The sequence below is a fragment of the Macadamia integrifolia genome, chromosome 10 (genome assembly GCF_013358625.1).
Source record: "Macadamia integrifolia cultivar HAES 741 chromosome 10, SCU_Mint_v3, whole genome shotgun sequence".
Taxonomy (NCBI): domain Eukaryota; kingdom Viridiplantae; phylum Streptophyta; class Magnoliopsida; order Proteales; family Proteaceae; genus Macadamia; species Macadamia integrifolia.
Window position 1 is genome coordinate 5,973,956 of NC_056566.1, and position 27,908 is coordinate 6,001,863.

General features: G+C 38.7%; 1 protein-coding gene across 2 annotated transcripts; it reads left to right on the forward strand.

The window, feature by feature from the left end:
• The first annotated feature begins 1,329 nt into the window (after window positions 1–1,329).
• Window positions 1,330–27,475, forward strand: LOC122091360 (uncharacterized protein C630.12). Of its 2 annotated transcripts, XM_042661249.1 has the most exons (13): window positions 1,330–1,477; window positions 1,554–1,732; window positions 9,649–9,784; window positions 15,567–15,663; window positions 24,341–24,400; window positions 24,514–24,614; window positions 25,421–25,455; window positions 25,564–25,621; window positions 25,737–25,811; window positions 25,878–26,035; window positions 26,117–26,383; window positions 26,801–26,933; window positions 27,085–27,475. In XM_042661249.1, exons 1-13 carry the CDS (start codon window positions 1,415–1,417, stop codon window positions 27,106–27,108), a joined length of 1,386 nt encoding a protein of 461 aa, XP_042517183.1. In that variant the 5' UTR covers window positions 1,330–1,414; the 3' UTR covers window positions 27,109–27,475. The 2 variants fall into 2 exon arrangements, with proteins under 2 accessions (XP_042517183.1, XP_042517182.1); XM_042661248.1 differs by having other exon boundaries at window positions 26,801–27,475.
• The last annotated feature ends 433 nt before the right edge of the window (window positions 27,476–27,908 follow it).

Sequence of the window (27,908 nt, forward strand, 5' to 3'; positions counted from 1 at the left end):
TTATTTACCACAATGTTTGCCTTAAGTATTGCTGGTCTTCTCATTACTAGTATAACTAATTTTAGTGCATATAGCATGGGGTTTCTATCTAATTTTGATGCTTAATAAACTAGTGCTGTAACTTAATTTTCATTGCTGCCATGTTCCCTACCCCATGTTTACCCTTGAAGTTTGAGTGAGTTTATGTGTCTTTCTTCTTAGATTATTATTGCTTTTTGCTACTTTGTTTATTAGTCTCATTCTATTTTGCATGTTTGCTGAGTTTCTTTTGTCCTGCCTACCCAAGTTCTTGAGTTAACCCTACCTAGTTAGTTAATCTTGTAGGAAACCTAGTCACCTACGAACCCCCTACATCACTGAGTTTGCAAACTTTCCTTGTAGTTTTAGGACAGGAAAATGCAGCTGGAACATCCATATACACTTCTTCAAGCTCTCCATGAAGAAATGCATTTTTTACGTCAAGTTGTTGCTATTCCCATCCATGGTTCACTACACATGAAAGGACCACATGGATGGTGTTCATCTTTGCAACGAGGGCATACATCTCTTGATAATCAATGCCACAGGTATGAGGAGATCCCCTAGTGACGAGCCTAGCCTTGTACCTATCCATCAATAGTTTGCTTCATTGTGAACATCCATTTACAGCTCACCGTTCTCTTGTGTGGGGGGAGACACACCAATTCCCAAGTACCAATTTTTTAAAGCTTGCATTTCCTCAACCATGGTGGCCTTCCACCATGGATCTATAAAAGCCGCCTGCCAATTCTGGGGTAGAGAAACAGAAGACAAAGAAGACACAAAAGCATGATATGAAGGAGAAACAGAGTTGTACGAAACCACCTGAGCAATAAGGTGTTGGGTACAAGATCTCGTTCCCTTATAGACAACAATAGGTTAGTAAAATGATGGATTAGAAATACTAGGAGACTTAGGGAAGAAATTCCCATATGGAGTAGAACCTGAATCAGGTTGTGGCGATGGATAATGATATTGAGGATCATGACAAGGATGATGGAAAAAGGAAATTTGTGAATCGTGATCATTTTTCCCTTGACCATTCTTGTGGCAACATGTGTCCAGATCATTCTTTCAATTTCACTCTTTTTTTTGGCGTAATTTTTTCCTCGTGTGATGTGCAATTGGAGTGATGTATTGTAGGTACCACACCTCGTAGTGGGAATGACTTTGTTTATATGTAAGGTTTTGATCCAATTATCTATTGTTCTAATACCCATTGTTTTATCATTGTTCAATATGTATTGAAATCCTATGAGGATATACTTTATGAAATTAGAAGAAAAAGTGACTTCAAAGAAAGTACAATAGGTAAGTTAAAAGAGGAATAAAAGAAAGAAAACTAATATTATGAGCCATCACGTAGTATGAACATGTCTTCGACATCTTATTGCAGATGATAGATGAAGGAGCTTATGTAGATGATTTTTTAAAAGTTGCTGTTCTTGCTGATCCTCAGGTAGTTCTAACTTGTGTCCCACTACTTTTATTTTTCCCTCCACTATATTCTGGCGTTGATTTCTCATCCATTACAGCTTATGGACAAGACTTCCCATGGACTTGCTCCGAAGTCACTTGCTCTGGAGATTGCACAATTTTACACAGATTTGTATATGCGGAGATCATATCTTGCATCTATTTTGCCTTTCAAGCCTGATGTGATTTTGTTCCTGGGTGATTACTTTGATGGGGGGCCTGTTTTGTCAGATGAAGAGTAAGCACTGGAAATTGTTTTCAGTTGTATGTCTATTTGCGTTTTTATTAAGTAATACTTCAGTTCTTTGTGAATAATATGTTATAAATGAGCTGCTATGGTACTCCGTGTCCCTTGCTATGAATTGTTGTATCTTTAGAAGCTACATATATTACTGAATATTTTGTAAAATCGAAACCTAATGTGTCGGCAATTCATTCCCATCATGTATGCTTCGCCTAGTCTACTTGTCTTTTTCTGGATATGCTATTTTTTCCTCTCTAATTTTCCAGATCTATTACAGTTTTCTACTATTTGCTCCTTTCTGCATAATTTAGATGAAAAATTATCTTTTTTTTCTTCTGAAAATTGATTTTATTTTTCCCTTAAATAGTAAATCTATAAATATTTATTTGAAAAATGTTCTATATAATCTACTAGGCCAGAAGCTGGGTACCAGAGGTTGGCAATTCAGAAAGGGAACATCTTAGGCATTTTTATTTTGAAATTTAGTACTACTGGGACTAGAAGCCCACCAAAACAGCTAATCATCACCATTTTTTGTCATTACATGACAGGACCAGAAACATAGCTCAACTCAACTAAGCCTTGTCCTAATTAAATGGGGTTGGCTACACAGATCCTGTTTTTCCATTCAGCTCTATTTAAAGCCATTTGTGTCAAAACCTAATTCATGCGTGTCTTTTCTCACAATTTTCCCAAATTCATTTTAGGACCACCCCTTGCTCATTTAGCTTCTGCAGTCTGAATCAATTGCTCCTCCTTAACGGTGCATGCAGAGATCTTCATTTCATGTGACCATGCCACCGCAGTGACTTTGTCTCAATTTATCATGTAGAGGAGCTACCCTAAATCACCTCTAATTTATTCATTCCATATATCTTTTCTAGTTTTACAACCTATCCATCTAACACCCTCTTCTTAGCTACACTAATGTTATTCATATGTTGCTTTTTTCAACAACCAAAAACAACAACTCAGCCTTATCCCAAATAAATGAGTTATGCTACATGGATCTGATCGAAGACAGCAAAAGAAAAGTTAAAGGTAACGAACACAACACAAAAAATCAGTAGTCTTACCTAAATGGGGTTGGCTACATGGATTCTTTCCCTTCAATTAGCTTTATTTGAGTTCATACTTGGGACAGGACCTAAAGGGCCTAAACTATGCATGTCTTTCCTCACTACTTCTCCTATGTTCATTTTAGGCCTGCCCCTATATCTTTTAGTTACTTCAATCTGAATCAGGCCACTCCTTGCTAGCATGGTTCAAGATCTTAGTGAGATCTCAGCGAGATCTTGTTTTTTTGAAATGGCGAGATCTCGCCCCAAATCTCATCTCGGTTCATTTTTTGGCCCAACCCATGCATATAAAGCATTGTTTCGACCCAAAAGGTGAGAAAACTCGCTTGTTTCGCCTGTTGGAGCTACTTTTTGTGTGAAAAACACCGAAAAGCTGTGGATTCGGTGTTTTTTTCTTAGGGATCTTCATTGTTGTGCACATTGAAGCAAAGATCTTCAACTTCGGTGGTGGCTTTTTTCCTCGAGAACACTTTAAGGTACAAATATCTTCCCAAAGCCATATTTTTCATAGAAACATCATCAAATCTTGTTTCTTACCATTGATTTTTTTATATGTGATGCTATTAAGTGTGATCTATACTATCATGGAAGAAAAAACATTTTTCTGTTTTAAAATTTTTTTTTCTGTTTAAATAAATTCTTTTCTTGCAAAAAAAATTGAAAAAATATGATTTATATATGCTATTTGGTACTCAATTTTTTATATGTTGGTCACCAAAGGCTGATCTACAGCCTCATGGTGTCCATTTTTTTTTGTTTCAGTCAATAAATTAATTAATTAATTTTCTGAAATATATAATATATATTAAATAATTACAGAAAAATATGAAAATATGAAGAAATTTTGTTTAAGAAAAAATTACCCAGCAACAATTTGTTAGTGTTGGCATTAACCTTTTTTGAGCATACACCATACTATTCTGTTAAGGGTAGTGATTTAGCAACTGACATTTTCCTATGTCCGCATGTACCTACTTTAGTTCCTCTTTCAAATTCCTTGCCTCCACTGCAAGTTTATCAGCGGCATTGTAAAGGTACCACTCTTGCTGCTGAATCTACTTCTTCACTGCCCCGCACTCAGTCAGATTCTTTGGATGCAACTCCTAGTTATGTCCCCTCTTTTACTGAATTGCCCATCGCTATATGTAAAGGTACACCTTGTACAAAACAATCTATAGTTACTTATACCATTGATAATTGTGTACCTTCCGTCTTCACTTCATACTTTCGCTTTGTCCTTTTCTCATCTTGTTCCTATATCACATCTTGATGCCCTCTCTCAACGTGAGTGGATATCAGTGTTAGATGTGGGAATTGATGCTCGGCTTTCTCGCAAGACATGGACCTTGGTTGATCTTCCTTCGGATAAGGTCATATGGTGTCTTTGGGTGTATACTATCAAGTATCATCTTAATGGTTCTGTAAAGTGGATCAAGGCCTGGTTAGTCGCCAAAGAATATACGCAGACGTATGGTGTTGATTTACTTTGAAACCTTTCCTCTAATTGCACGTTTGAATTTTATTAACGTGCTTATCTTTTGCTGTAAATCCTCGTTGACCGTTATATCAGTTGGATATTATGCTTTTCTTTATGGTATTTTTTTAAGGAGGTATCCATGGAGCAACTTCTTGGTAAGTTGCTTGGGGAGAGTACTAGTAAGGTGAGCAAACTTTATAAAGCAATCTATGGACCGAAACAATCCCCTAGAGCGTGGTTTGGTAAATTCATTATGATTGCTACTAAGTGTGTTTTACTCAGTGTTACTCCAATCATTTGGTGTTTATTTACTCTTGATTCTAGGATGGTTATGCTAGTTGTATATGTTGATGACATTATTATCTCCGGTAATTATTACTTTGGTCTTGGTATTGATGAGGTTAAATTATGTTTATGATTGAATCTTCAAATGAAGGATTTAGGTGTTCTCAAGTATTTTCTGGGAATTGAGGTGGTGAGGGTTAGTAAAGGTATTCGTCTTTGAGGTGGTGAGGGTTAGTAAAGGTATTAGTCTTTCTCATAGAAAGTATGTGCTAGATCTTCTGTCTGAGATTAGTATGTTAGCTTTTAAGCTTATTGACACGCCTATTGATGGAGGGCCCGTAGAGAAAGGGAAGAAATCCTTGAGCGAACCCAGAGTTCCAAGGAAGAAAAGAAGAATCACACAAAGGGGGGAGAAAAAGAGGTCACACGTCTTGCACCATACCCGGCACCAAAACATTTAATTCAATTCATTCTCAAAATCTATCTTATAACTTGGATTACTTGCCTTTATATAATATCTGAAAATTCAAAATTGCCTAATTAAAATCAAAATTAAATTAGCAACTTCTAATTACTTCCTAAGTTCTAACTAATGAAATTAGAAACAGAATAAGCTCAAATTTGTAACTCCCTAATTGACTAACAACTACCCAAAATAAAAGATTACATATCTTTCCAAATAAAATAACTTATTATTTCCTAAATAAAGTAAATCCTAAAATATCCTACTAATCCCAAAAATCCAATCGGATCCGGTTCATCTCGGTTGAGATTGCCCAAAAGGTCAACCCGATTCAGCCTAAATTCTGCATCAACTCCCCCGATGTTGAGAAAAACTCGTCCGCGAGTTTTAAAAAATGATAATAATAAAAACTCACGAACATGGTTGAATTGCTCGTTATTTGCATCGCGAACAAAATCCAAGATGTGAAGCTGTGGAGGTGCATTCAAGTCCGGAAAATCATGGGGAAGAACGAACTCATGATGGTCGACAACTGGCACTGCATTGATGTTCGTCATTTCTTGATCCACGATTTCCTCACTTTCCGTTGTCATCACATGCTCCACAATAAGACGGTCTTCCACTTGTGTTTATGCATTTAATTCGTCTTGTGGTTGTACTGGGGGTATCACTTTCTTTGACTCAACCAATCCATGAAGATTAAACTTTTGATGCATGTGGTAAGCCTGGAGGGCACACACATTATTGTCATGATCAAGGATGCTGTTTCGTTGTTCCAACTAACATCGAGCCAATTTAATGATGTGTTCAGGAGAGTCAAACACTTTATAAAAAGCACCATCATAATAATGAGAAACGAAAAATTTAACAAACACATCATCTTCTGACTAAAAAATGATCTGATTGGTCTTTGACAACATATCCATCACAGATTGTGAAACAAAATTGTTGTGTTGCCTCTCATCAATTAATAAATGAGCAGGTTTTCCATTTGGCAAACAAACTCGGAATTTGAACACAAAGGAATCCATGGCAATATTGGAAGGCTCAAATAAGAGGAGTGGCAAATTGGTAAATAAACTGAAGTTTATAAGGCAATGACACAACTGTAAATATGGGCAGTTCTACTTTAAACACAAAAAGAAAGGTCACATATGGATGAGGGCAAACTTGAAAACTATGTGAAAAAGGACAACTTGGGATAAGGGTAGAAAGGAGAGTTAATTATGGAAAATAAAAAAAATTAAGACTTAAAACTACTATGATGTAAGGGAGGGGGTAACATGGGAAACTTAAAGAGTCAGATTGCCTTTCACCAAAATGGAGTTCGACTGTGAGATCTCCTTCTTGGCGAAGATTACAGTGGTGGAAAACCTTGGAATTGGAGTTCAACTTCGAGTTCAAACCAGTGAACCAGGTATGTAATTTTTCTTTGGTTCTTTGTTTCTCTCTCGGTCTCGTCTTCTTGCTTCTTTTTTCTGGTCTGTCGCTCTCTTCTCTTTTCTTCTTTCTTTTTCTCTAAACTTCTGCTCTTTCTTCCTCTTTTTTTTCTTTTCCTACCGTCAGAACCCTACAAAGGGTTCAACTGAAACAAAAAACTGGCGGTGGGGAAAAAAATGGTGGAGGGGTTTGTTGGTTTATAAATCAAAGGGGATTTAGGATTTCCAATGTCTCTGTGCAACAAAGTTGTTTTTTTTTTTTTCTTTTTTTGGTTGATGGGATCCTAAAACGAAGGTAACAAGGGGCGAGAGGTTAGGTTCTACAGGAGTGGGAGGGGGTTGCGTTTCAGTAGAGTAGAAGGGATGTTTTTTTCCTTTTTTTTGGCTGTTCTCTATCACGGTAGAAATCAGAACGAAGAATGGGAAGGGAAGAAAACAAGGAAAAAGAACGAAGGAGATGGGTCCTTCGGCTCTGATACCACTTGATGGTGGGCTCGTAGAGAAAGGGAAGAAATCCTTGAGCGAACCCAGAGTTGCAAGGGAAAATAAAAGAATCACACAAAGGGGGGAGTATAGGAGGTCACACGTCTTGCACCATACCCAGCACCAAAACATTCAATTCAATTCATTCAAAATCTGTCTAATAACTTGGATTACATGCCTTTATATAATAACTGAAAATTCAAACTTGCTTAATTAAAATCAAAATTAAATTAGCAACTCCTAATTACTTCCTAAGTTCTAATTAATGAAATTAGAAACAGAATAAAACTCAAATTGGTAACTCTTTAATTGACTAACAACTACCCAAAATAAAACATTACATAGTTTCCCAAATGAAATAACTCATTATTTCCTAAATAAAGTAAATCCTAAAATATTCTACTAATCCCAAAAATCCAATCAGGTCTGGTTCATTTCGGTTGAAATTTCCCGTAAGGTCAACCCAGTTTAGCCTTAATTCTGCATCACCTATGGACCTGAACTAGAAGTTTGGAGATAATGATGGTGAAGAACTGGTTGATAAGCATTGTTATGGATGGTTGATTGGGAAGCTTTTTTATTTTACTGTAACCAAACCAAATATCTCTTTTGCAGTTGGCATTATTAGTCAATTCCTAGAGATACCTAAACATGCTCACTGGGAGGTGGCTTTCCGTATTCTATGTTATCTTAAAAGTACTCAAGGAAAGGGTCTTGTATATAGCAACAACAATCATAACCTTATCCCAACTTGATGGGGTCTACTATATGGATCTGATATGGTCTAAGGTAATAGTAAGCATAAGAATAAATAGAAGTACCAAAAAGTAGTAAAAGGGGGTAAAAAGAAGAAGTCAAAGCAGTAGTCAAAGAAGCATCATTGAAATATAGACCAATTAAAAATATTAATCTTATTGGATATTCAGACACTGACTAGGCTGGCACATCCAGGCCTCCCCATCCTGTTGCCTTTGTTGGAATAGCAATGAAGATGTCGACCACCTCTTCTTCTCTTGCCCCTTCTCTGCTTTAGTTTGGAAGAAGGCCCTTAGTTCCATTTAGCCATCTTGTAGACTCACCCTTCCCTTTTCTAGAGAGTGGATCTAGATTGTTATGACTTTTGGTGGCTCTACCATTTGTGACACTATAAGGAAACTCACTTTTGCGGCAACTATCAACCACATTTGGATGGAGCGAAACCTCCGGAGATGGACTTCTAACTCTCGTTCCTTTGAAAGGATTTGGAATGGCATCTACTTCGAGGTCAATTCCAAAATTGGCACTATCAGGCATAGCCCAGTCAGAAATACCCCAAGGAACAAGCTCATTGTTGTCTCCTGGGGTTTGCCCTCTTTCATCATTTCCCCCACTATAGTCCCCCCACGCCCCCCCCACCCCAACAATGGATCCCCGTGTAGTTGGGTCTTTCGCCTTAGGTCATCCTTTGAGCCCTTTTGTTTTTTATTCCCCATCCCCCCCCCCCCCAACTTTTTTTTTTCTTTCCCTTGTATATTTGTTTTTCGTGGTAATGAATTATTTATTCATCGAATAAAAAAAAAGATGGATAGAAGATCTGTTACCGGTTATTGTCCCTTTATTGGTGGAAACCTGGTTGCTTGGAGGAGTAAGAAACAGACTATTGGTGTGCCATGGCTTCCCTATTCAGTGAAAACTGAGTCTTGGACCTAACAAGATTTTTCTTCTTTTCTTCCTTCCTTTCTTTCTTTCTTTCTCTTTTTTCTTCTTCTTCTTCTAGGTTTGTTTCTTGGGCAGGTACTGTTGTGTTATTTCTTTGCTTTGTTACAGGCATTATGTGTAATGCCAAAGATTGGAACTTGAGGAATATCAACATAATTTTTTTAAAGGTTACTTCCTATACAAATTTGATTCAGAAATATAGATTCTGTGGTCTTCTTCCATAGCTCTATCAACATAAACTCATTTAAAAAATCCAAACTCCTCCAAATTATTTGTCTTTGGTGTGGAAACTCATCCATGAAAGTTGAATACCTGGGATAAGTTACAATGGAGTAAAGTAAAATGTTTTATTGTCCCTCAGGTTTGTGTAGCAAATTTCCAGTCCCAAGATCCCTGAGGTAAAACAGTATGAACCAATGTAGAACACTAAAATATAGAAGATAGGTGTTCAATATTTGGAGAAAGTTAGGAACTTCATACCTCCTTTGCTTGTTGGAATAAGATCGAGGTAATGAATCAAATTAGTAAGAAGAGAAAACAGTCACTGCTCTACCTTTTTCATATCCAAGTTGGGGGGGGGGGTTTCTCTAGAAATTTATGCTCTATAACTGATGTATGGCCAGGAGTGATAGACATGAGTTACTTACATCTATGTATAGAGAGGCACTGCTTAAGTGGTCTGAGACCACTGATCCTATCTTCTCAGATTGGTACCTTTTACATTATTATTATTGTTTGTAATAATTTTTTTATTTATTTCCCAAAAAATTGCTTCTATTGTTTTGTTTACTATTCCTCTTGTTCCATCTTGGTGCAAGTTCCTTACCAATTTTTCATTGTTTATTGTTTCAGCATGTGTATCTTACTATCTACTCCACATTAATCTTGACCTCGTAGTTTAACTTGCTCTGCTTGTTTATTATTCCAAAATGTGAATATCGATAGCTTTCTTCTGACCTTATCCCTATCATTCTTTATTTTAACAGGTGGCAGGAATCTTTGAGTCGCTTTAGACACATCTTTAAGTTGAATCATCATAAAAGAACTTCAGATGCACAAGTATATTTCCTTTCTGGGAATCATGATGTTGGCTATGCAGGCCTTCACTCTCGTAGTCCTGAGGTACATTAGTATACTGAATGAATTCAATATGTTAAAATCAATTATTATTTTTTTAATGGCAGAACAACTTCACAGTCAAACGATCATGTTTCTTGTTGAGAACCCCATCAGAATTAATAATTTTGATGGAAACATAGAAACCTATTTGGGACAAACTTTTGAAATATTTTTGTTAGTTTTTTGAGGAAGAAGAGAATTTGTGATTGGTGGAGCAAGTTGAGGGTTTGAACTCATTGCTGTTGACAGTCTACTGAGACTCGAAGGTTTCATCGAACTCTCTGGTCCCTGATCTTATTGGTTTGGAATTCTGGGAAGCACCTTGTTTCCCTAAGGCAGCTGGAATCTGAGATGCTCAGACCCAAACAACCTCTCTGCTGTGATATCGAGCCAGGGTTCCCCACCGGTTCTGCAATCTGCCATCAAGTGCAATTTCAGGTCACTGGTTCGCTGTCGTTGCCAAATTATTTGGGTCGATTCCAGTAAATCTTCAGATAGATAGAAAGAAGGATCGTTTGACTGAGATCTCAGGTCGAAAGGTGCTGTGGACCTGTGGTGAAGGAGTTCCCCATTTGAAGCCTCCGTCATCTCCTGCCTTGCTGTTTCAGCCCTATGGTTTCTCTCCCCTAGCCCAACCTCGAATTCCTCTCGGCAACTTCTCTCCTCACCTTCCACGACTCTCTCTCTCTCCAAGCCCCTAATAATTGCCACCGACAGTGCAATAGTTAATAAAAAAAAAGGGGTGGGTGGGGGGATATTTCAGACATGATCTTTCTCTAAGCCCCATATCCCCAAATCCCCCCATTTCCTTACCCCCAATCGCCACTGACAATAAAAGGTGTAAGTGTAACCGGAAGATTTCAGACCTTTCCTGGCTACCCCACCACAGGTAAGATTCTCTTGGCACAGCTTGGTGGGAACCTCTTGTAACCACGTGCTACTTGTTGCTTTTGTGTATGTTGTTCCCCCCCCCCCCCTTCTTGATTGCGGTGTATGCTGTCCCCCTCCCCCTCCTTTTTCTGGGCCACTGCTTGTATCTAGTCTTTTATTTGAGTTACATGCATGGAGTCTGATTTTATGCCTTGTAATGCACTGGCATTGTCTTGCTTTGTTTGATTATGGGTTTTATTTAAAATGTTGAGATTGGCTATTTAAAGCAGTAGGTGCGCCTTTCATCATATTTTGTTGTATTTTTTATATATACCTATATTTGGTGTGTCAGGTAGGCAACCGATACCTTAATATATTCAACCAATCACCTTTTGCTGGGATCGTATTTTATGACTTCTTTTTTTGTTTTAGTAATATGGCATATCGACCTTATGCTAGGGCAGTAGGCGTACCTTGTAAGCGACGTGTTGTGTCGGCTCCTGGATGCGGTGTCAAGTAGGCAAGAGTTCTCGCATGGCAGAAAAAGTGTGGGTAAAGAAGCTAGTTCAAAAGCAAAAAACACGGGATTAGATTAACATCTTAGAAGGTCGTTAGTGGGTCAGAGTCTAGAATTAATAGATGTCATGAGAAGAAGGATTAATATAGCCTATATTTAAGAGACTAGATGGAAGTATAGCAAAGCTAAGGAGTTGTACGACCTTAAACTGTGGTATACAGGGGATAAAAGTAATAGAAATGGAGTGGTAATTGTAGTGGATAAAGACTTAAAGAATGATGTGGTGGATGTTCAAAGACTTGAAGATATTATTATATCCATCTAGCTTGTGCTAGAAAAAGAGGTTGTCAGTATAATTAGTACCTATGCACCCCAAGTATAATTAGATGAAAGTAGTTAGTTGCATTTCTGGAAACACATGGGTGACCACCTACTGCAAGGTTTTGGCCAAATAGGAAAGAATGTTACAGGGGGTGATTTGTTGCTTATGATTTATCCATTGCAAACACTTATTTTGAAAAGAGGGAGGAGCATATAGTTACCTATAAAAGTGGGCACCATAGTAGCCAAATAGTTTTCTTCTTTACAGAAGATCTAATAAATTACTATATAGGACTGTAAGGTGATACCAAGAACATAGATTAGTGGTCATGTATATATGCCTCACTCTACAGGATTGTAAGGAAAGGGAGCCTATATGCCCTAGGTGGTGAAGCTTAAAGGAGGTTACATTGAATTCCTTCACTGATTAAGTGGTCAAACAAAGAAGGTGGGACTTTGAGGGGGACACTAACATGATGTGAAACGAAATGATGACTTGTATTAAGAAGGTTGCTAAAGATGTCCTTGGGAAATTGAAAGGAAAATAACATTCCACTAGGGAGACTTGATGGTGGGATGATGAGGTTCAAACAACCATTAAGATGAAGAAAACTAGCTTAAGACTTGACAAATGACTAAAGAAGTAGAAACTCTAAAAGGGTATAAGCCTGCCAGAAATGAAGCTAAAAGGATTGTGGGGAAAGCAAGGGAAAAGAAGTATGAAGAACTCTATAACCATATAAGCACAAAGGAAGGAGAGAGCTATCTATAAGATAGCTAAAATATGAGAAAGGAAGAGCAGGGATTTCAACCATGTTAGATGTATTGAAGGTGATGATGGTAGAGTGCTAGTAGGGAAGGAGGACATTATAAACAAATGGATGAGTATTTCTGTGGCTTACTAAATGGAGACATTTCGAGTGAGAGTGGCCCGAAAGATTGCATTACTCAGAAAGACACCACACTCTATAGATATATACAAAATGTTAAGGTGTTTGATGTTAAAGAAGCCTTAAGAAAGTTTAAAGTAGGTAAGACACCATGCCTAGATGAGATCACTATAGAAGTATGGAAGAGTTTAAGTTTATGTGGTGTATCTTGGCTAACCAAAATTTTTAATAAGATTATGACCACAGGGAAAATCCCAGATGAATGGAGGAGAGGCATTGTAGTTCCAATCTATAAACATAAACGTGAATTCAGTGTTACAATAACTATAGAAGCATAAAACTAATGAGTTATATTATGAAATTATGGGAGAGGGTTGTCAAAGCCCACCTAAGAAGAGACTACTATCTCAGAGAAACAATTTGGTTTTATGGTTGATAGATCCACGACATAAGCTATTTTCTTATTTAGGACTCATAAAGAGGCTCATGGAAAGATTTAGAGCTGGCAAGTAGGATCTCCATATGGTCTTTATTGACCTAGAAAATCCTATGATAGAGTCCTTAAAGAGTTAATCTGGCATGTAATAGAGAGGATAAAGGTGTTGAGTAAGTATGTGGAAATAATTAAAGATCTATATGGGAGCATGGTGACTAGTGTGAGAACCGTGCGTAGTCAAGGTAGTGAATTTCCAATCATAATTGGATTACATCAAGGATTAGTTTTAAGCCCTTACTTGTTTGTGCTTCTCATGGATGATTTAACTAGTAGCATTCATGATGAGGTTCTTTGGCGTATGCTTTTTTTTGAAGATATTGTTTTGGTGGATGAGGAAAATTTTGGAATTAACGCTAAGTTAGAATTATGGAGATCAACCCTAGAATCAAGAGGTTTTAAAATACATAGAACAAAGACGGAGTATATATGCTGTGTAACCTATGGTAAATATTAAGGAAAGAGGGATACTGCAAAATGATTATTTTAGATATCTGGGGTGAACCATAAACGAAGAAGGTGATATAGAGGATGATGTTTCTCATATAATTAGAGTGGGATGGATGAAATGAAGAGGTGCCTTCGGAGTGTTGTGTGATCGACATATTCCTTTAAAACTTGAAGGAAAATTCTATAGGAAAGTTGTATGGCTGGCTATGATATATGGGTGGAATGTTGGGCAGTTAAGAAACGTCATATGGATAAATTAGGTGTAGCAGAGATGAGGATGTTGAAATGGATGTGCGGAAAAACTAGGAAGGATAAAGTTCGGAATGGTCATATTAGGACTGATTTGGGAGTTACGTTGATAAATGATAAGCTCCGAGAAAGTTGTTTAAAGTGGCATGACCATGTTCGACAAAGGCCTTTGGAAGCATCAGTATAGAGGACTGATCTGGTTTTAGATTGAAGGAAATAAAAGAGGTAGGGGTAGGCTTAAAATGACCCTAGTAGAAGTGAGGAAAGACATGAATGGTTTTGGTCTTCACTCAAGTATGACTTTGAATATAGCTGTTTGGAGGGCAAGGATCCATGTAGTAGACCCCATATAAGTGAGATATTGCTGAGTTGTTGTTGTTGCGTGTTCTTCTCTTTTTTCTATTATTTCTATTATTGTCTTTGCATGGATCCATGTAGCCAACTCCATTTAGTTTGGATAAGTCTTGAGTTTTTCTGTAAACCAACCACTTTATAATAGTGGCTGATGGTAATTTGGTGCATTGATAGATCATTGTCTAGCCTATAATTGAATAATTTTCTTAGGGACCCTCAATAGGTAAATTTTCTTAGAATAAGTATTGTGAAATTAAGGGTTGATGAGGTAAATCTAAACCAAACAAAATGCATTAGGCAGTTACTTCTTTATAATGTTTGGCCAATTAGAAATGGAATTTGTTGGGTTCCACATCGGCTGTGAGTGGGATCATCTGTGTCTTCATATAACTGGGAGTACCTCCACTTCACAGATCGATCTTTTGAGTTGGAAACTTACATGGTATCAGAGTGGTTTCAGTCCTGCCTTTCCATCCCTCCACATTACGGCACTTCCGAACCGCCTACACATGAGGGGGACTTTGGATCCCTCATCGGCTGTGAATGGGATCATCCGTATCTTCATATGCCTGGGTGTACTTCCATTTAACTGATCAGTCATTGAAATTTTAGCTATCATCAAATGCCGATCAGTGAAAGAACGCTCAAATCTGGCCTTCTATCATTCCATATAGTCCAACATGTAGAGGCACACACATGAGTGACAATATGAAGGAAAGCTGCTTGAGATAGTTTGTTGCATGGATTTAAGTTTGTCAGTTTTGACCGAGACAACTTGGTTTTGACACTATTGGGATTTTGCCAAAACGCAGTTTTTGGCAAAACACTTGATCACTTCCCACTTTCTTGCATTCTTCTACTCATCCAACCCTTCTACAGCTTGGATTTGTGTTTTTTTTAGTGTACAACAGCATTCAGTGTACACTAGCAAACTTGGGTCCAAACCACAAGTACCATTTTGGTTTTTTTGGTGAAAACTAATTCATGGAAAAGGTGTAAAATGATAAAAATAGGCAGCACAAAAAAAAAAGGTTAAAAAAACATTTTATGGGCCTCAAAACCTAGGTTTCGATTGGCCCAGAAAAATCCCTGGTCTCGACCAGGTTTCAGTTGAAACCTGCAAAGTTTTAACCTGGACCCTTGGTTTGTTGTGCAGCAAAGATCACCAAGAAATGAACTAGTACGATGAATCATGAGGTTCTTAAAATTTAAAACGATAGGGGAAGAGGGAAAATGGCCCAGCTGAAGTGGTAAGAAAACAGATAAGGGCTCATGAGTTGATGGAAGTATGCTCCTCATAGAGTGGCGTGGTGGAACAGTATTCATATAACTGATCCTAAATAGTTGGGATGAGGCTTACTTTAGTTGAGTTGAGTTTGTATATAATACTGATGGGTTTCCATGAAACTAAGGCTTCTTACAATTTCAAGTGTATTTATGTGCATATTTGTTATTTGTGCATTGTTCTTTCAATAAAAGTAAAACTTGGGGTCGTAGAAATTCTTTGCCTCCCCTCCTTTGTGTCTATGATGATTCCCAAAGTTTTAATGGAACTTCTTTTTTTGTTTTCATTAGATATCTGTAAACTGAAGTTTTGAGCATAACCTTTATTGAACTTGTGGGACATCCAACATTCTACAGGTTATGAGGCGCTATGAAAGAGAATTTGGTTCAAGAAACTATTGTTTTACTGTTGGAGAAGTAGAGTTCATAGCTGTTGATGCTCAAACTCTTGATGGTAAATGATTAAGCTGTTGACAGTTTACTTTTATAACATTTGCAGTTGCATGCTTGTAAATGTTTGCTTCCCTATCCTTCAACCTAGCGCCTTTGAGGACCATTGGTCCATTGGCCTTTTTCTGGTGGATGCTCTGTTTCAGTCACCTGCCAGAGATCTCAAACAACTGTCGAAATTTAGCGGACCATCTGGTTTTTGATAATCAGACTGTTTGAAAGGCTCAAATTGTCATTTTTCAGTGAACATTGAACCGCTGGCTAGTACTTTATCCTTTTCAGGAAAAATGTGAAAGTCAGGTAGACTTGAAGCCTTCTTTCCGTGGACTCTTCTTGCATCTGATATCACTGCAATGCAGCCACAATTTGCAGTCAGGGAAAAAAATAACGTGTAAACGACAAAATGGCTTAAATGCATCACTATAAATGCATTTCCTCTTGCTAGAACACATAGACATTGCGTCATTGTTGTGGTATTTATACTTAAATAGTAGCTATCTGTTCTAAAGCAGTGAGAAGGGCAAGGTTCAAAGTTTCAGTTTAAACCGAAATATTTTGCGAACTGCGAAATTTTGACCAAAGCCAGGCAAGTTCCTGCTTCAGGTTTCAACTGCTGGTTTGAGGCTCAAATGACCAAATTAGGTCCCAAAATTTTTGGGAAACCCAATTTTAGGCACTCCAAACATAGTGGAATCCTTCGATAAAAGAAACGCAAAATGGTAGTTTGGCTTCAGACCCTAGGTTGGTAGTATAGTTGTACGCTTTTATATACACAAAATTTAGTATTAGAACACATAATTCAATTCAAACAACTAAAATATGCATTAGGAATGAATAAACATAAAAGTAGAAACCATTTCATATTTATCACATGTTATACATGGTTCATTACAAAGATATGGGAGTGATTTGGCCAAAAATCACAAAATTGAGGTTTTCTATGAAGTTTCCGTCTTGGAGTCAAAACTAGAAAAACGACATTGAAACCTGAAACATGTTCGAAATTTCACCAAAACTACGGAATTTCGATTGAAACCATGTATTTTTACAAAGGATTTGACTGAAACTATCCCAAAACCCAAAACAGGTCCGAAATTTTGTTGGGAGTGCGAAATTTCAACCAAAACTTTGTAAGGCCTAGGTATCAAACCAGGTTTCCTTTCAACCTTTGTCTAAACCGATTTTTTTTGGGAAATTTGTCATTTTGAAAGAAATTTTGAACAATGGAGAGGGGTTGATTTTTTATTGTTTGAGCAATTCATGTAATTGTTGACTCTTTCCAATTGATTTTATTTAAAACTTCAAAGGGTGGGAAGAGTACCACCACAGTGCGCTAATGCATAGAAAAGGCTGTTTAACCCTGACCACCCAAGTGGAAAGATGCTTTACCATCAGATTGAACTACCTTCCCCCCCCCCCCCATAGGCAGTAATAGTATACACTCTACCAATAAAGCAACCACTCATTATTTAACCAAAGATTACTGTTGCTCATAACAAACACCTTTTTGAACCCCTTGGAAAAAAGAGAAAAGAAACATTTTTTTGAACCTCTACATTAATACCAAAATACATGATTCCATTTCCAGTTCAGTGGGTATTGGACGGGATACTTTCCTCAACTGTGGGAGCTTTACCTTTCAATCGGCATAACATTTATATGAAGAATGACGTGTGGTTAATTTTTTTATTTTGCTACTATATTTTGTTATTCTTGATTAATTCATTTCATGTAAGTTAGTGATGCTTCTTAGGGTTTATCCAATATATTCAGCTGGAAGGATAAATTTAACCAGTAACGGTCCCTGGGTATGCCTCGAATATATAATTACCTTAGGAAAGTTACAAGCCAGGCATGTAAAACATGTAAAACAAATTCCCACACCAATTATTTGATTATAATGTTAGCTCTCTCTCTCTCTCTCTCTCTCTCTCTCTCTCATGTTTTAGTCATTCATTTGTCTTGTACCACTAATCTGTGCAACTGAAAGGCTCATACAGAGGTGATGAACACTTTGGAGAGTCTTTAAGTTCTTTCAGTTGTTGGTCTGCTTCTGTGGGTAAGGAAGGTTCTGTAGCCTCCACAATCGCAATCTTTCAGTTTGATCACAATTTGGTTTTGGGTTATTATCTTGTGAAGTAATAGATCATTGATTTCTTAATTTCTACATTTTTTTCTCAATAATGTTACTATAAAGCCGCATTTCAGGAGAAAAGGAAAATTGTACCTTGAGGGGCTTTTTCCAAGGTTTAATTGTCAAATCCAGAATTAAGAAAGTGAGGTTGTAATGAGTCAGATTTATGTAAAATCTGGTTAGATTGATTGGTACGTCAAGTAGACATTGGGTACCATTATAGTTTGTCGTTATAAGCGTGTTGCTGATTTGTAGTGGTGCATCAGATTGACAGCCGGCACTCATTATAATTAGCCATAACTTGTCAATCTTTTTGTATGGATCCTTGCACTTGTCCTTGCTTAGAATTTCCATGTAGCTGACCCATTAAGTTGGGATAAGTTTTGGATGTTGTATGCTTTCAATAGTTACAAAATCGATTGGTTGGTTTGTTGTAGCATAACCCTTTCCCTCTCGAAAACCCTAAGCAAAGGAAAGCTTCCAATCGGCCACTGGGCTGCTCCCCTGCCTCTCTCCTTCCTTGCTTCCTCTCTCTGCCCCTCTCTCATCTTCGTCCTCTCCTTCCTTTCTCTGCTTTTTCATTCCCTCCTAGAGCTTCATCTCGGTTGGAGTTGTGACTTGGCCATCAGCTCCATAGGTCACCATCCCTGCTAGATCTCTTTGCTTGTTTGAATTCCCGCTCGGCCAGCAGCCTTCTTCTTGGCCACCAACTCCGTAGGTCACCATCCCTACTAGATCTCTATGCTCGTTTGGATTCCCGCTTGGTCAGCAACCTCATCACCCCTGATCCCATTTGCTTGCTCTTGTTCCAGTTGCCATCATGCTCCGCCTGGTTTGTTCTGCTGTCGCTTGGTCACCAGCCAGCCAGTATGGTCTGCAGCTGTTCATCGCCAACCCTGCTTGGCCAACCACTCGATCTGCCTGGCTCGTTTGGCTACAAGCCTACAACCAATTTGCTGCCAGCTATGCTTGGCCGGCAGTTGCTTCGCCATTGCCCTCTGCAAGCCCCGCGCACTTCAGTTGTGGCTGTCAGCTCTGGTAGGCCAGCTGCAATCTTGGCCGTGGCCCTCCGCAAGGCCAGCAGTCCTCCAAAGTGGCAGCCCTCTTGCCGGCGGTGCTCCTTTGGAGGCTGGAAATATGAAGAGAAGGGATAGTATGTTAGGGTTCCACAAAGCCTTACTAGATTTGACTTGGTTGCCCTTGCTTGTGATGGGCTTCCTTCCTTTGTTTTTAAGCCCATGTGGGCTTTTATGATATTATGGACATGTTTTTGAGTCTTCAAGCCCATTGGGCCTTGGATGTAGTCCTTTCTGGGCTTTGGTTACCCCTTGTTGGGTTTGTAATCTCCACATGGGGCTGTATTCTCCCTCCCCCTTTTAATTATTCACTTAAAAAAAAAAAAAAAAAAAACCAATAACACTCAATACATACATTGGATATATCGGGTTCAGTAAGAGATAAATGTCTTGTGATTTCATCTTTGATGATATTTTTCAATGACCATAATTGGTGACGCTAACCTTACAAGACTATTTAGTAATACTTTTTTTATATAGTTTTAGGATATAGTCTTATAAGTACCAACGCTTAAAAAAATTGATCTCAGATGATATCTACCTTAAGCATTAAGATGAAATCGTGGTTCAAACTTGAAGTTTCGATCGAAATTTCGAGGTATCGAGCCATAGCTCGAGACAAGAATGGTTGTCGACTTGACTTCGTAACTGGTTTCAACTAGATTTTGAGCCAACTTGAGGATATTATTTACTTAAGATATTATTCATAGATAAGCATATACCCCCTATTCGAATCCAATAAAAATGATTAAAATTTAAAATTCCAAAAGGATAAAAAGTTAGCCCCCTAGGGGTAATTTTCAACTTTCAAATGCTGAGTTTTTTCTCAAATCTGAAAACTTCATAAATCTTTTTTTTTTTTTTTTTTTGTGAATAATAAATTAAGAAAGAAACAAGGCGGAATATACAACCCGAGGGCAGAAAAGGGAAATACTAAAACCTATAAGGGGGCAACAGGCCCTGAGGGGAGGGAGAGAGAGGAGAGAGAGAAGCCCCAGGAGACAGCAATGAGCTTGTTCCTTAGGGAGTCTCGAACATGCTTCAGGGGGAGAAATTGGAGTTTGGTGCTAATATCAAAGAAGATGACCTTCTAAATCTTATCAAAAGAACGAGAATTGGAGGTCCATCTTCGAAGGTTGCGTCCCATCCAAATGTAGTTGATTGTCGCGTAAAAGGCAAGCTTCCAGCAGTATCACAGAAAGAGGATCCCCTAAAGGTCATATCCATCCAAATCCAATCCCTAAAGAGGGGCAGAGGGCTTCTCCTACCAGGCCCACACCAAGTGAGGACTTTTGTCCAAACCGAGGAGGAAAGGGGACAAGAGAAGAAAATGTGATCAGAGTCCTCACAACCATTCTAGCAGAGGCAACAAGATGAAGAAGGCACAAGAATGTGGTGGAAGTGAAGGAAGGAGAGGGTTGGAAGGCAATTAGAGAGAGCTCTCCAGACAGTCAAGCTATGCTGGGGGATGTGACCTTTAAACCAAACAACTTTGTGCCAGGGGACAAGGGGATGGGGAGAGCGGATAAAGTTCCAAGAGGAGGAAGAGAAGGAACACGAAGGAGAGGGGGGACCAAAGGGGTGGTAAAACATTGCTAAAACCAAAAGAGCGGTAAAATAATCTTTGCATTCACGCAACTCAAATAAAGTTAGATTGGAACATAAATTTGTCAAAACAACTCAAATTTAAGCAATCCAAATTTTCAATCAAACCTTATTTGAAGTGCTAGAAAGTTGTTCCAATTCATTCCGAGTGAAAATAAATTTATGGACATCAAAACAAAAGATTATTTTACCGCTCTTTTGGTTTTTGGCAATGTTTTACCTTGATATGATTTGTCGAATTTTCATATTTGCGATAAACATCAGTGTTTGAAAGTTGTAAATCACCCTTACAATTGAAATTTTAGTTTTTGTTCTTAAACTGTGCATTGACCTTTTATCCTTCTAGATTTGAATTTTTTAACTATTTTTATTGGATTCAAATTGGGGTATTTGCTTATTTATAAATAATATCTAAGTAATCATTTTCTAAAACGATGTTTTAGCAGAAACAAATACCAAACAGGCATGCCTAACTAGGTTCAGTCACTAGCAAACTTGGGTCAACACACGTAGTACCATTTTAGGTGTTCTTTTGTGAAACTAATTAATGGATTAGGTTTGAACGGTAAAAAATAGGCACCACACAGAAAAGCTGGAAAAAAAAAAACACTTCTTGGGTCTCAAAACCAAGGTTTTAATTTGGCCCATAAAAAATACCAAGTTTCGACATGGTTTGTAGGTTTCGACCCATAACTTAGTTTCAAGCTTGGTCGAACTAGTCTCGAGATCGAGTTCTAGATCCTTGCCATGGAACTAATTCTTTGTCAAAAATAACCGGAATCTCTGAGTTGTCTCAGTTTTGGGCCCGGCCGAAACCAACCCATGCTTGAAACCCAAGTTTTGACCTAAGGAGGCTTAGGGTCGAAATCCAGTTTTGGGCATGACCAAAACTAGGATGAAAACCGAGATTTTGATCCTTTTTTTTTTTTGTGAATAAAAATATGTATAAAACATGGGAAGAACTAGAAGCTGGGTGCAATAAACAAGGCCAATTAGGCTGAAAGCAAAGGGAAACAACCCAAAGGGCTAGGGGGGAGTTAAGCTAGACAAAGGCAATCCTCAGGAGACAATAATAAGCTTGTTCTTGGGGACTCAGTAATCGAGCTATGGGGGTGGAGATGTGCTTGGGGGAGACGTCAAGGTAGATGGCTCCATCCAAATTTGGATAATGGTAGCAGCAAAGGCAAGCTTTCTAGCAGTATCATAGATAGATCTCCCAAAAAAAGTTATATCAATCCAAATCTATTCTCTCTGAAGCAAAAGGTGGTTTCTCCTAGCACCAAAATTTGGTAAGGGCACACTTCTAGATGGATGAAGAGAAAGGACATTCAAAGAATAAGTGATTACTATCCTCTAAATTTCCAACGAAAGCAACTAGAGGGGAAACAAGAAAGTGATGATGGATGAGGAAAGATTGGATAGGGAGGCAATTGGAGAGAGCTCTCCAGACTGTGAAACTATGGCGGGGGATGTGGGATTTAAACCAGACTAGTTTGTGTCAGGGCGTGGAAGGCTGAGCAAACCAGATTCCAAGAGGAGGAAGAGGTAAAGAGACTTGTGGAGGAAGGGGGTCAGATGATTCTATCCACTCTGACCTAGGAAGAAATGGGGGGAGGGATTGCCATTAGGAAGCCAGAGAGGGAATGCCAAGGGGGGGGGGGACCAAGAAACATTGGAGATGGAAGAGACATGGAAATTTTGGGAATACCAAAAGAGCAAACTGCTCTAGGACCAACAAGGAGAGCAAGCGCACCAGCCATGTTTCAGTTGTCTAGTTAGAAAGAGGTGTCGACTCCATTACCAATTTCGACTTTGATGGCATTTAAGGCAAGAGGCCTAGCGCAAGGATCTTGTGCCATACCCAGGAGGAATTGGGTTTGACAGACATTGTCTAGAGAGAATCATTACGAAGAAGGGAGGAGTAGGCCCAAATGACCCATATATTGGGATGCTTAAAGATGAACTTCCAGATGAGCTTAAGGATGCCAACAGAGTTGACATCTGTGCTTCTTCTCAAGCCAAGGCCTCCTTCAGATTTGGGAAGGCAAACGGAGGACCAGCGGAGGGGGTGGAGAAATTTTCTAAAGAAACGTCTAGAAGAGGGATTCAATGAACTTGATGATTGATTTGGGTAGTTGGAAGACAATTGACCAGTAGATGTATGTATATTGGAGGAAAGATTGGATAAACACCAGACGACCCACATACAAGAAAAGCTTACCTTTCCACAACTAGAGTCTTTTGCGGATTTGACTCAACATGGGGGCACAATGGTGGGCAGTGAGCCTAGAGGAAATAAGGGGGAGGCCGAGATATTTAACAGGCAAAGAGCCAAGTGAGAACCCCTGTAAGCTCAAGCAGAAGAGCATTAGAGGATTCAAAGATACCTATTAGGAAGAGGTGGGATTTGAGAAGATTAATCAGAAGGCCAGAAAGGTATTCGAAGTAGAGAAGGGAGGACATGATGGAGGAGATAGAGACCTCATATCCTCTTTGGAGAAAATCATAAGTTCATTAGTGAAAGCTATAGGTGAGAAGGTTGTCAGTGTGAGTTGGATGGATCTAGAAAGAACTTAGACAAACAAAAAAGAAAGGGAGGGCAGCCTTGGCGGATGCCCACAGAGGAGGGGAAACCAGTGGGGAAACCGTTCACTAGGATAGAGAATTTAGGAGAGGAAATGCATGAGAGAATCCAATTGACAAATATGGGAGGAAAGGATATGGCAAGAAGGACTCTAGAAATGAAATCCCATCTGATAGAGTCAAATGCTTTGTGAATGTTGATATTGAGGAGAGCCGCTGGGGAGTGGGATTTTCTATCAAACTCACATACAATCTCAAGACAGAGAATGATGTTGTCGGCAATTCTCCGACCACCAATGAAGATGGTTTGTTTGGCAGTGACAAGCCAGTCTTTGACAACCTGAAGACGATTAGCAAGGGAATTTGCCATGAATATGTACAAGAGATAACATAGGGAGATGGGCCTAAAGTCATTTATTGAGGAAGCACCTTCTTTCTTTGTGATGAGGAAGCACCCATGTCTTTAGCATGGGCCTAAGGTTTGATTTATGTTTTGGGTTTGGGATGGATTGAAGAAGAAACTTTTAATGGTTTTAGTAAGATCTTCTCCAATGATATCCCAACAGGAGGAGAAGAAGCCCATGCTAAAGACAGTAGGGCTGGGAGCTTTGTTGGATTTGTGGGAGATCTTGATCCTTTCTTGTATGTGAGATTGACTTCCAATAGGTCTCTTAGTTTTGTGCGCTCACAATGGTTAAATGGGTTCATTTGATGCATTCCAAGAGTCCTACAGCTTTTAGCATATTGGTTATGAACATAATAATTGATATAAAAACGTAATACATTTCAGGTTCAAATCATCAAAGGATCTGCCTGGAGTGAAGTGATAGCTCAGCTACCACAGAGATATTAGCTGCATGAGTGCGTTGGTATATTACGATCCTAATCGTTAAATGGGTTTGTCTGAACTACATTTGTAGCACTTTCATTGTATTGGATTCGCATGGAATGTTTTATGAGATCATATGTTTTGGGGGGTGAATAATATACCCTTGAGAACTCCATGTGCTACCTAAACCCAGCCTCAGAAAAGATGAAAAGCAAACTGTTTTTGCAGTTTGCACAAGCAACTCTCTTCCTTAATAATATAGTTAAACTGAAACAGCATTTTGACGACGATTTTGACCAATGATGTTTTTTGAGACTAAACCAGTATATGTCTTACCTTTTTTAAAATGGAGGCACATATGCACATGCACACCTGCATGCACACACATACTGCAAGTGCCATCAGGCATGTATTATATGGATTAAAAACTGTTTTTTTCTTTTAAATTCTGCAGGGCCTCCGCACAGAAATTTCACTTTCATGCCCTGGAATTTAGTGAAAAACATATCAATGGGTAAACAATATTTGATCCTTAAGATAATATTTGGAACTTGTCTCTCTAACTTGTTCTTTTTATCATACTTAAACCTTTGGATATAAAAGTCACAATTCCTTTGATTCATCTAGATGCTAGGTTAAATACAAGGGTGTTGTTGACCCATATCCCATTGTATCGGCCCGACTGGACTTCTTGTGGACCACACCGTTCTTCTCCAATTATCAATCAAGTATGATGCTATTTCCACTTTGTTTTTTCTGTATTTAAGTGCTTGTTCTTGTCAATAATCTCACCTTCTGTGCCATTTTGTTTACTTCCTGTTTAGAGATTAAAATACTTAACAAATTTACTCATTTCATATTTCGAAGGACTAATAATGAATTATTGGCTTCAGCTTGAGATTGCTCTCATTGTAAAGTTGACTAATAACATAGAGATTATCTTTGAGTCCAATACCAACAGAAATTAGAATACACAATGCAATGATACCAAATTGTTGTACAGTGAGGAGTGGAGAGAGAGAGAGAGAGAGAGAGAGAGGGTTTCCATTTTTGGAAAACCAATTCCCCTTGCCAAAGTGACTCTCTTTCTCTTTTGCTTTTCTGTTTTCCTTTCAGCATTAGCTAAAGGAGGTGGGCCCCGTATATGATCTAATCCACTGTTGAGAATGTTTCCAAGTAGCAAGGTGTTATTTTTTTTTTTTTTCACATGAAGGGGTGGTCTCACACACACACTCAATACATTTTCACTTTTGGGTTTCTCTCTTGGGGTGTGAGGTTTTTCTCTCTTGTGCATTCCTTGGGTTTAGGGTCGTGGGAGTGTTAAAATTGTTCTTGTACTCCTTTTTTCTGGTGAAAAAAATAGTCGACCATGCTTCCCCACGGACGTAGGCCACTGTGCTGAACCACATAAATCTTTGTGTTCTTTGTACTTGGTTATTTTATGCTATTTAGCTCATTAATTTCTTAGGTCTTGTGTGCGGCAATTCACAACACAATTGCGTTTACTTTTGTTAATTACATGTTTTGTCTCCAGAGGGTTTCTTATGCTGCTTATGATCAAGAAATCATGTAAGTTTATCTTGTATTACTTTATGACTCTCAATTTGGAACTATAATAGATTGTTCAGTTTACTTAATGTGATTTGTTGGTTGGTTTAATTATTACTCTATTAATAGATACCAGAATTATCTCTCTGAGGAAACGTCAAGCCATTTACTGGATTTGGTCAAACCTGTGGGTCCTCCGTCCTCTCCCTCTTTGATTTTATCCTACTTTAATGGGTTTATAATTAGACAAACAGATCTTGCTAATAGCCAAATGTACTTGCAATGATTAAGATTTACCGCAGGTACTTGTCCTCTCTGGTCATGACCATGATCAGTGTACAGTCACCCATTTAAGAAAATTTGGGCCTGTGACAGAGGTAAGTGCTTCATAGTTGGGCCTCTTATTTCATCCAAGGTATGACATCTAACCATGAGTGTTGCAGCATACTGTAGGGACCTTAAGTTGGCAACAGGGGAACTTATATCCGTCATTCATGCTATTGTCAGTGAGTAAGCTCTCATTTTCTAACAGAACTGACCTAGAAGATGCAGTGTCTACACATTTGTGCTTTCTTCCGATGCAAACACACATATACATATGGTAATTTGCTTCTGCAATGCGTTATAAATGTTAATTATTTAAGGAACACTAACATCTGTTATCCCTTTGCTGAAATGTCAGGTATCTCTCTCTCTTTGTTATTACCCTCCTTGTGCCCCTCCTTCGCCCAGCAAATGGGTTTGGCTGTTGGAATAATTACGGTCGCTTTATCGGAATCATCAGAAGAGCAATAAGTGGTAACACTTTAAGAGGTGGCTACAAAGAGAAGGATGAAAACGAAATCTGTGACTATGAGACAATTTGGGATGCAGAGGGATCCATGCATCTTATCAAGAAAGACACAAAAGTCTCATTTACGAGTTCAAGTGACACACTGTTGGTCGGAAGGTGGGCATAAATAAGTGCAAGGGTGGATCTGTTGCGTCAATACAGGCTGTTATATGCCATCAGGAGCACTTGCAGGTGTTTCTGCCAATAGGCTGTTGTATGCCTGCAGGAGCACTAGCTGGTGTTTCTGCTAATCTTCATCTGCTTGTGCTTGTATGCCTCCCAAAATTACTGTCTTTTATCACGTCAGAAAGTCATTCTAGAATTTTCTGTCAGTGGGTAGATCGGCTTATTAGGGCTAGAATGTTTTTCCTCTACATCTTTCAAACATTTTGATGCACACACACACGCCACGCACGCATTCACGCACGCACGCTAGAATGTTTTTCCTCTACATCTTTCAAACATTTTGATGCACATGTAGTAGGAAGGCAACTTCGGATGTAAATAATATTCTGTACTTCTAAAACATTGTAGGGGAAATGCTGTGGTGCGATCATGGATGAAGAAACAGATCTCTCGAGATTCTAATGCATCATTTTCTGTAGAGATGAATGCGGATGTTACATTGGATGGAACTGGAAAGTTCCCACAAAGGTCAACAAACAAGGTCCAGATAATAGTCGCCCTGAGATTCTTCCGGACATTCCAAATGCTTTTGGTCATTGCTGCTCTAAATGTCCCTCTGTATATCATGTTGCTGTTTAAGGATTGGATTGACCATTGATGTTTGCTGATAAATGATGATGGATCTGCATCAGATAATTGTTCTTGCTTGCGTATGAATTCCTCTCTTTGTGGACCCGGAAGAGATATTATGAGGGTGGCGAGAAGCAGGAGCATGAGGGAATATCCTTCTACACGTCGGCGTATTGTTGCTTCAAGGAGCAGCGCAAGACTTTCTCCTAATTACATGTGGCTGTCTTTGCTTTTATCTTAGTTTTAAATGCTGTCATACTTGCTTCTACGTTGTATTATCATAAATGTATTGTATTATCATAGTATAACCGATCATTCAGATGAGTTTGTGTAACCAACTTGTTTCAGCCACTGTATCACTTTAATGGCTTGAAAAACCTGAATATCTGAAGATAGTGGTTGGGTGTATCGTGTACGATTATTTCTTCTAGAGAAAACATTTTCCTTCGAGGCTTGCTAGTTATTAAGGAGGGGAATTAGTGGAATAAAAAGGACATGTTGTCACATAATCATACCATACGGTGGAGCAAGCCTTCATGGGGATCTTAGCCCGCACAAGGGTATTATAGACGCGCCTTAGCCATGAAGTAGAAACAAAACGGATCCCACTGCCACACAATGGGGGTTCCTTGTGTCTCGGTCAGGTTCTCTCTCTTTACGGCCTATGAGTGCTGGCTTCACACACTAAGGGTGGCACACAACGTGAAAGCATCCTCTGCAGTTAGTGCGGTAGTGCAGTGAGCATCGGATGGCCGAGATGATCTTGAAATGTATTCGGATGTTCTCGGTCATCTGATGTTTATCGTGCCACCACATTCACTGCAGAGAATAACCGCTTGACACACAACACACTCGATGGGTGCTCAACCGTACAATGCAACCCACT

What these genes read in the sequence shown, in the direction of transcription:
- LOC122091360 (XM_042661248.1), top strand. Translation starts at nt 1,415, where the DNA reads ATGATAGATGAAGGAGCTTATGTAGATGATTTTTTAAAAGTTGCTGTT. An exon ending in TTCACTCTCGTAGTCCTGAG is followed by an intron (nt 9,785 to 15,566) that starts GTACATTAGTAT and finishes AACATTCTACAG; the next exon opens with GTTATGAGGCGCTATGAAAG. An exon ending in AGTGAAAAACATATCAATGG is followed by an intron (nt 24,401 to 24,513) that starts GTAAACAATATT and finishes TGATTCATCTAG; the next exon opens with ATGCTAGGTTAAATACAAGG.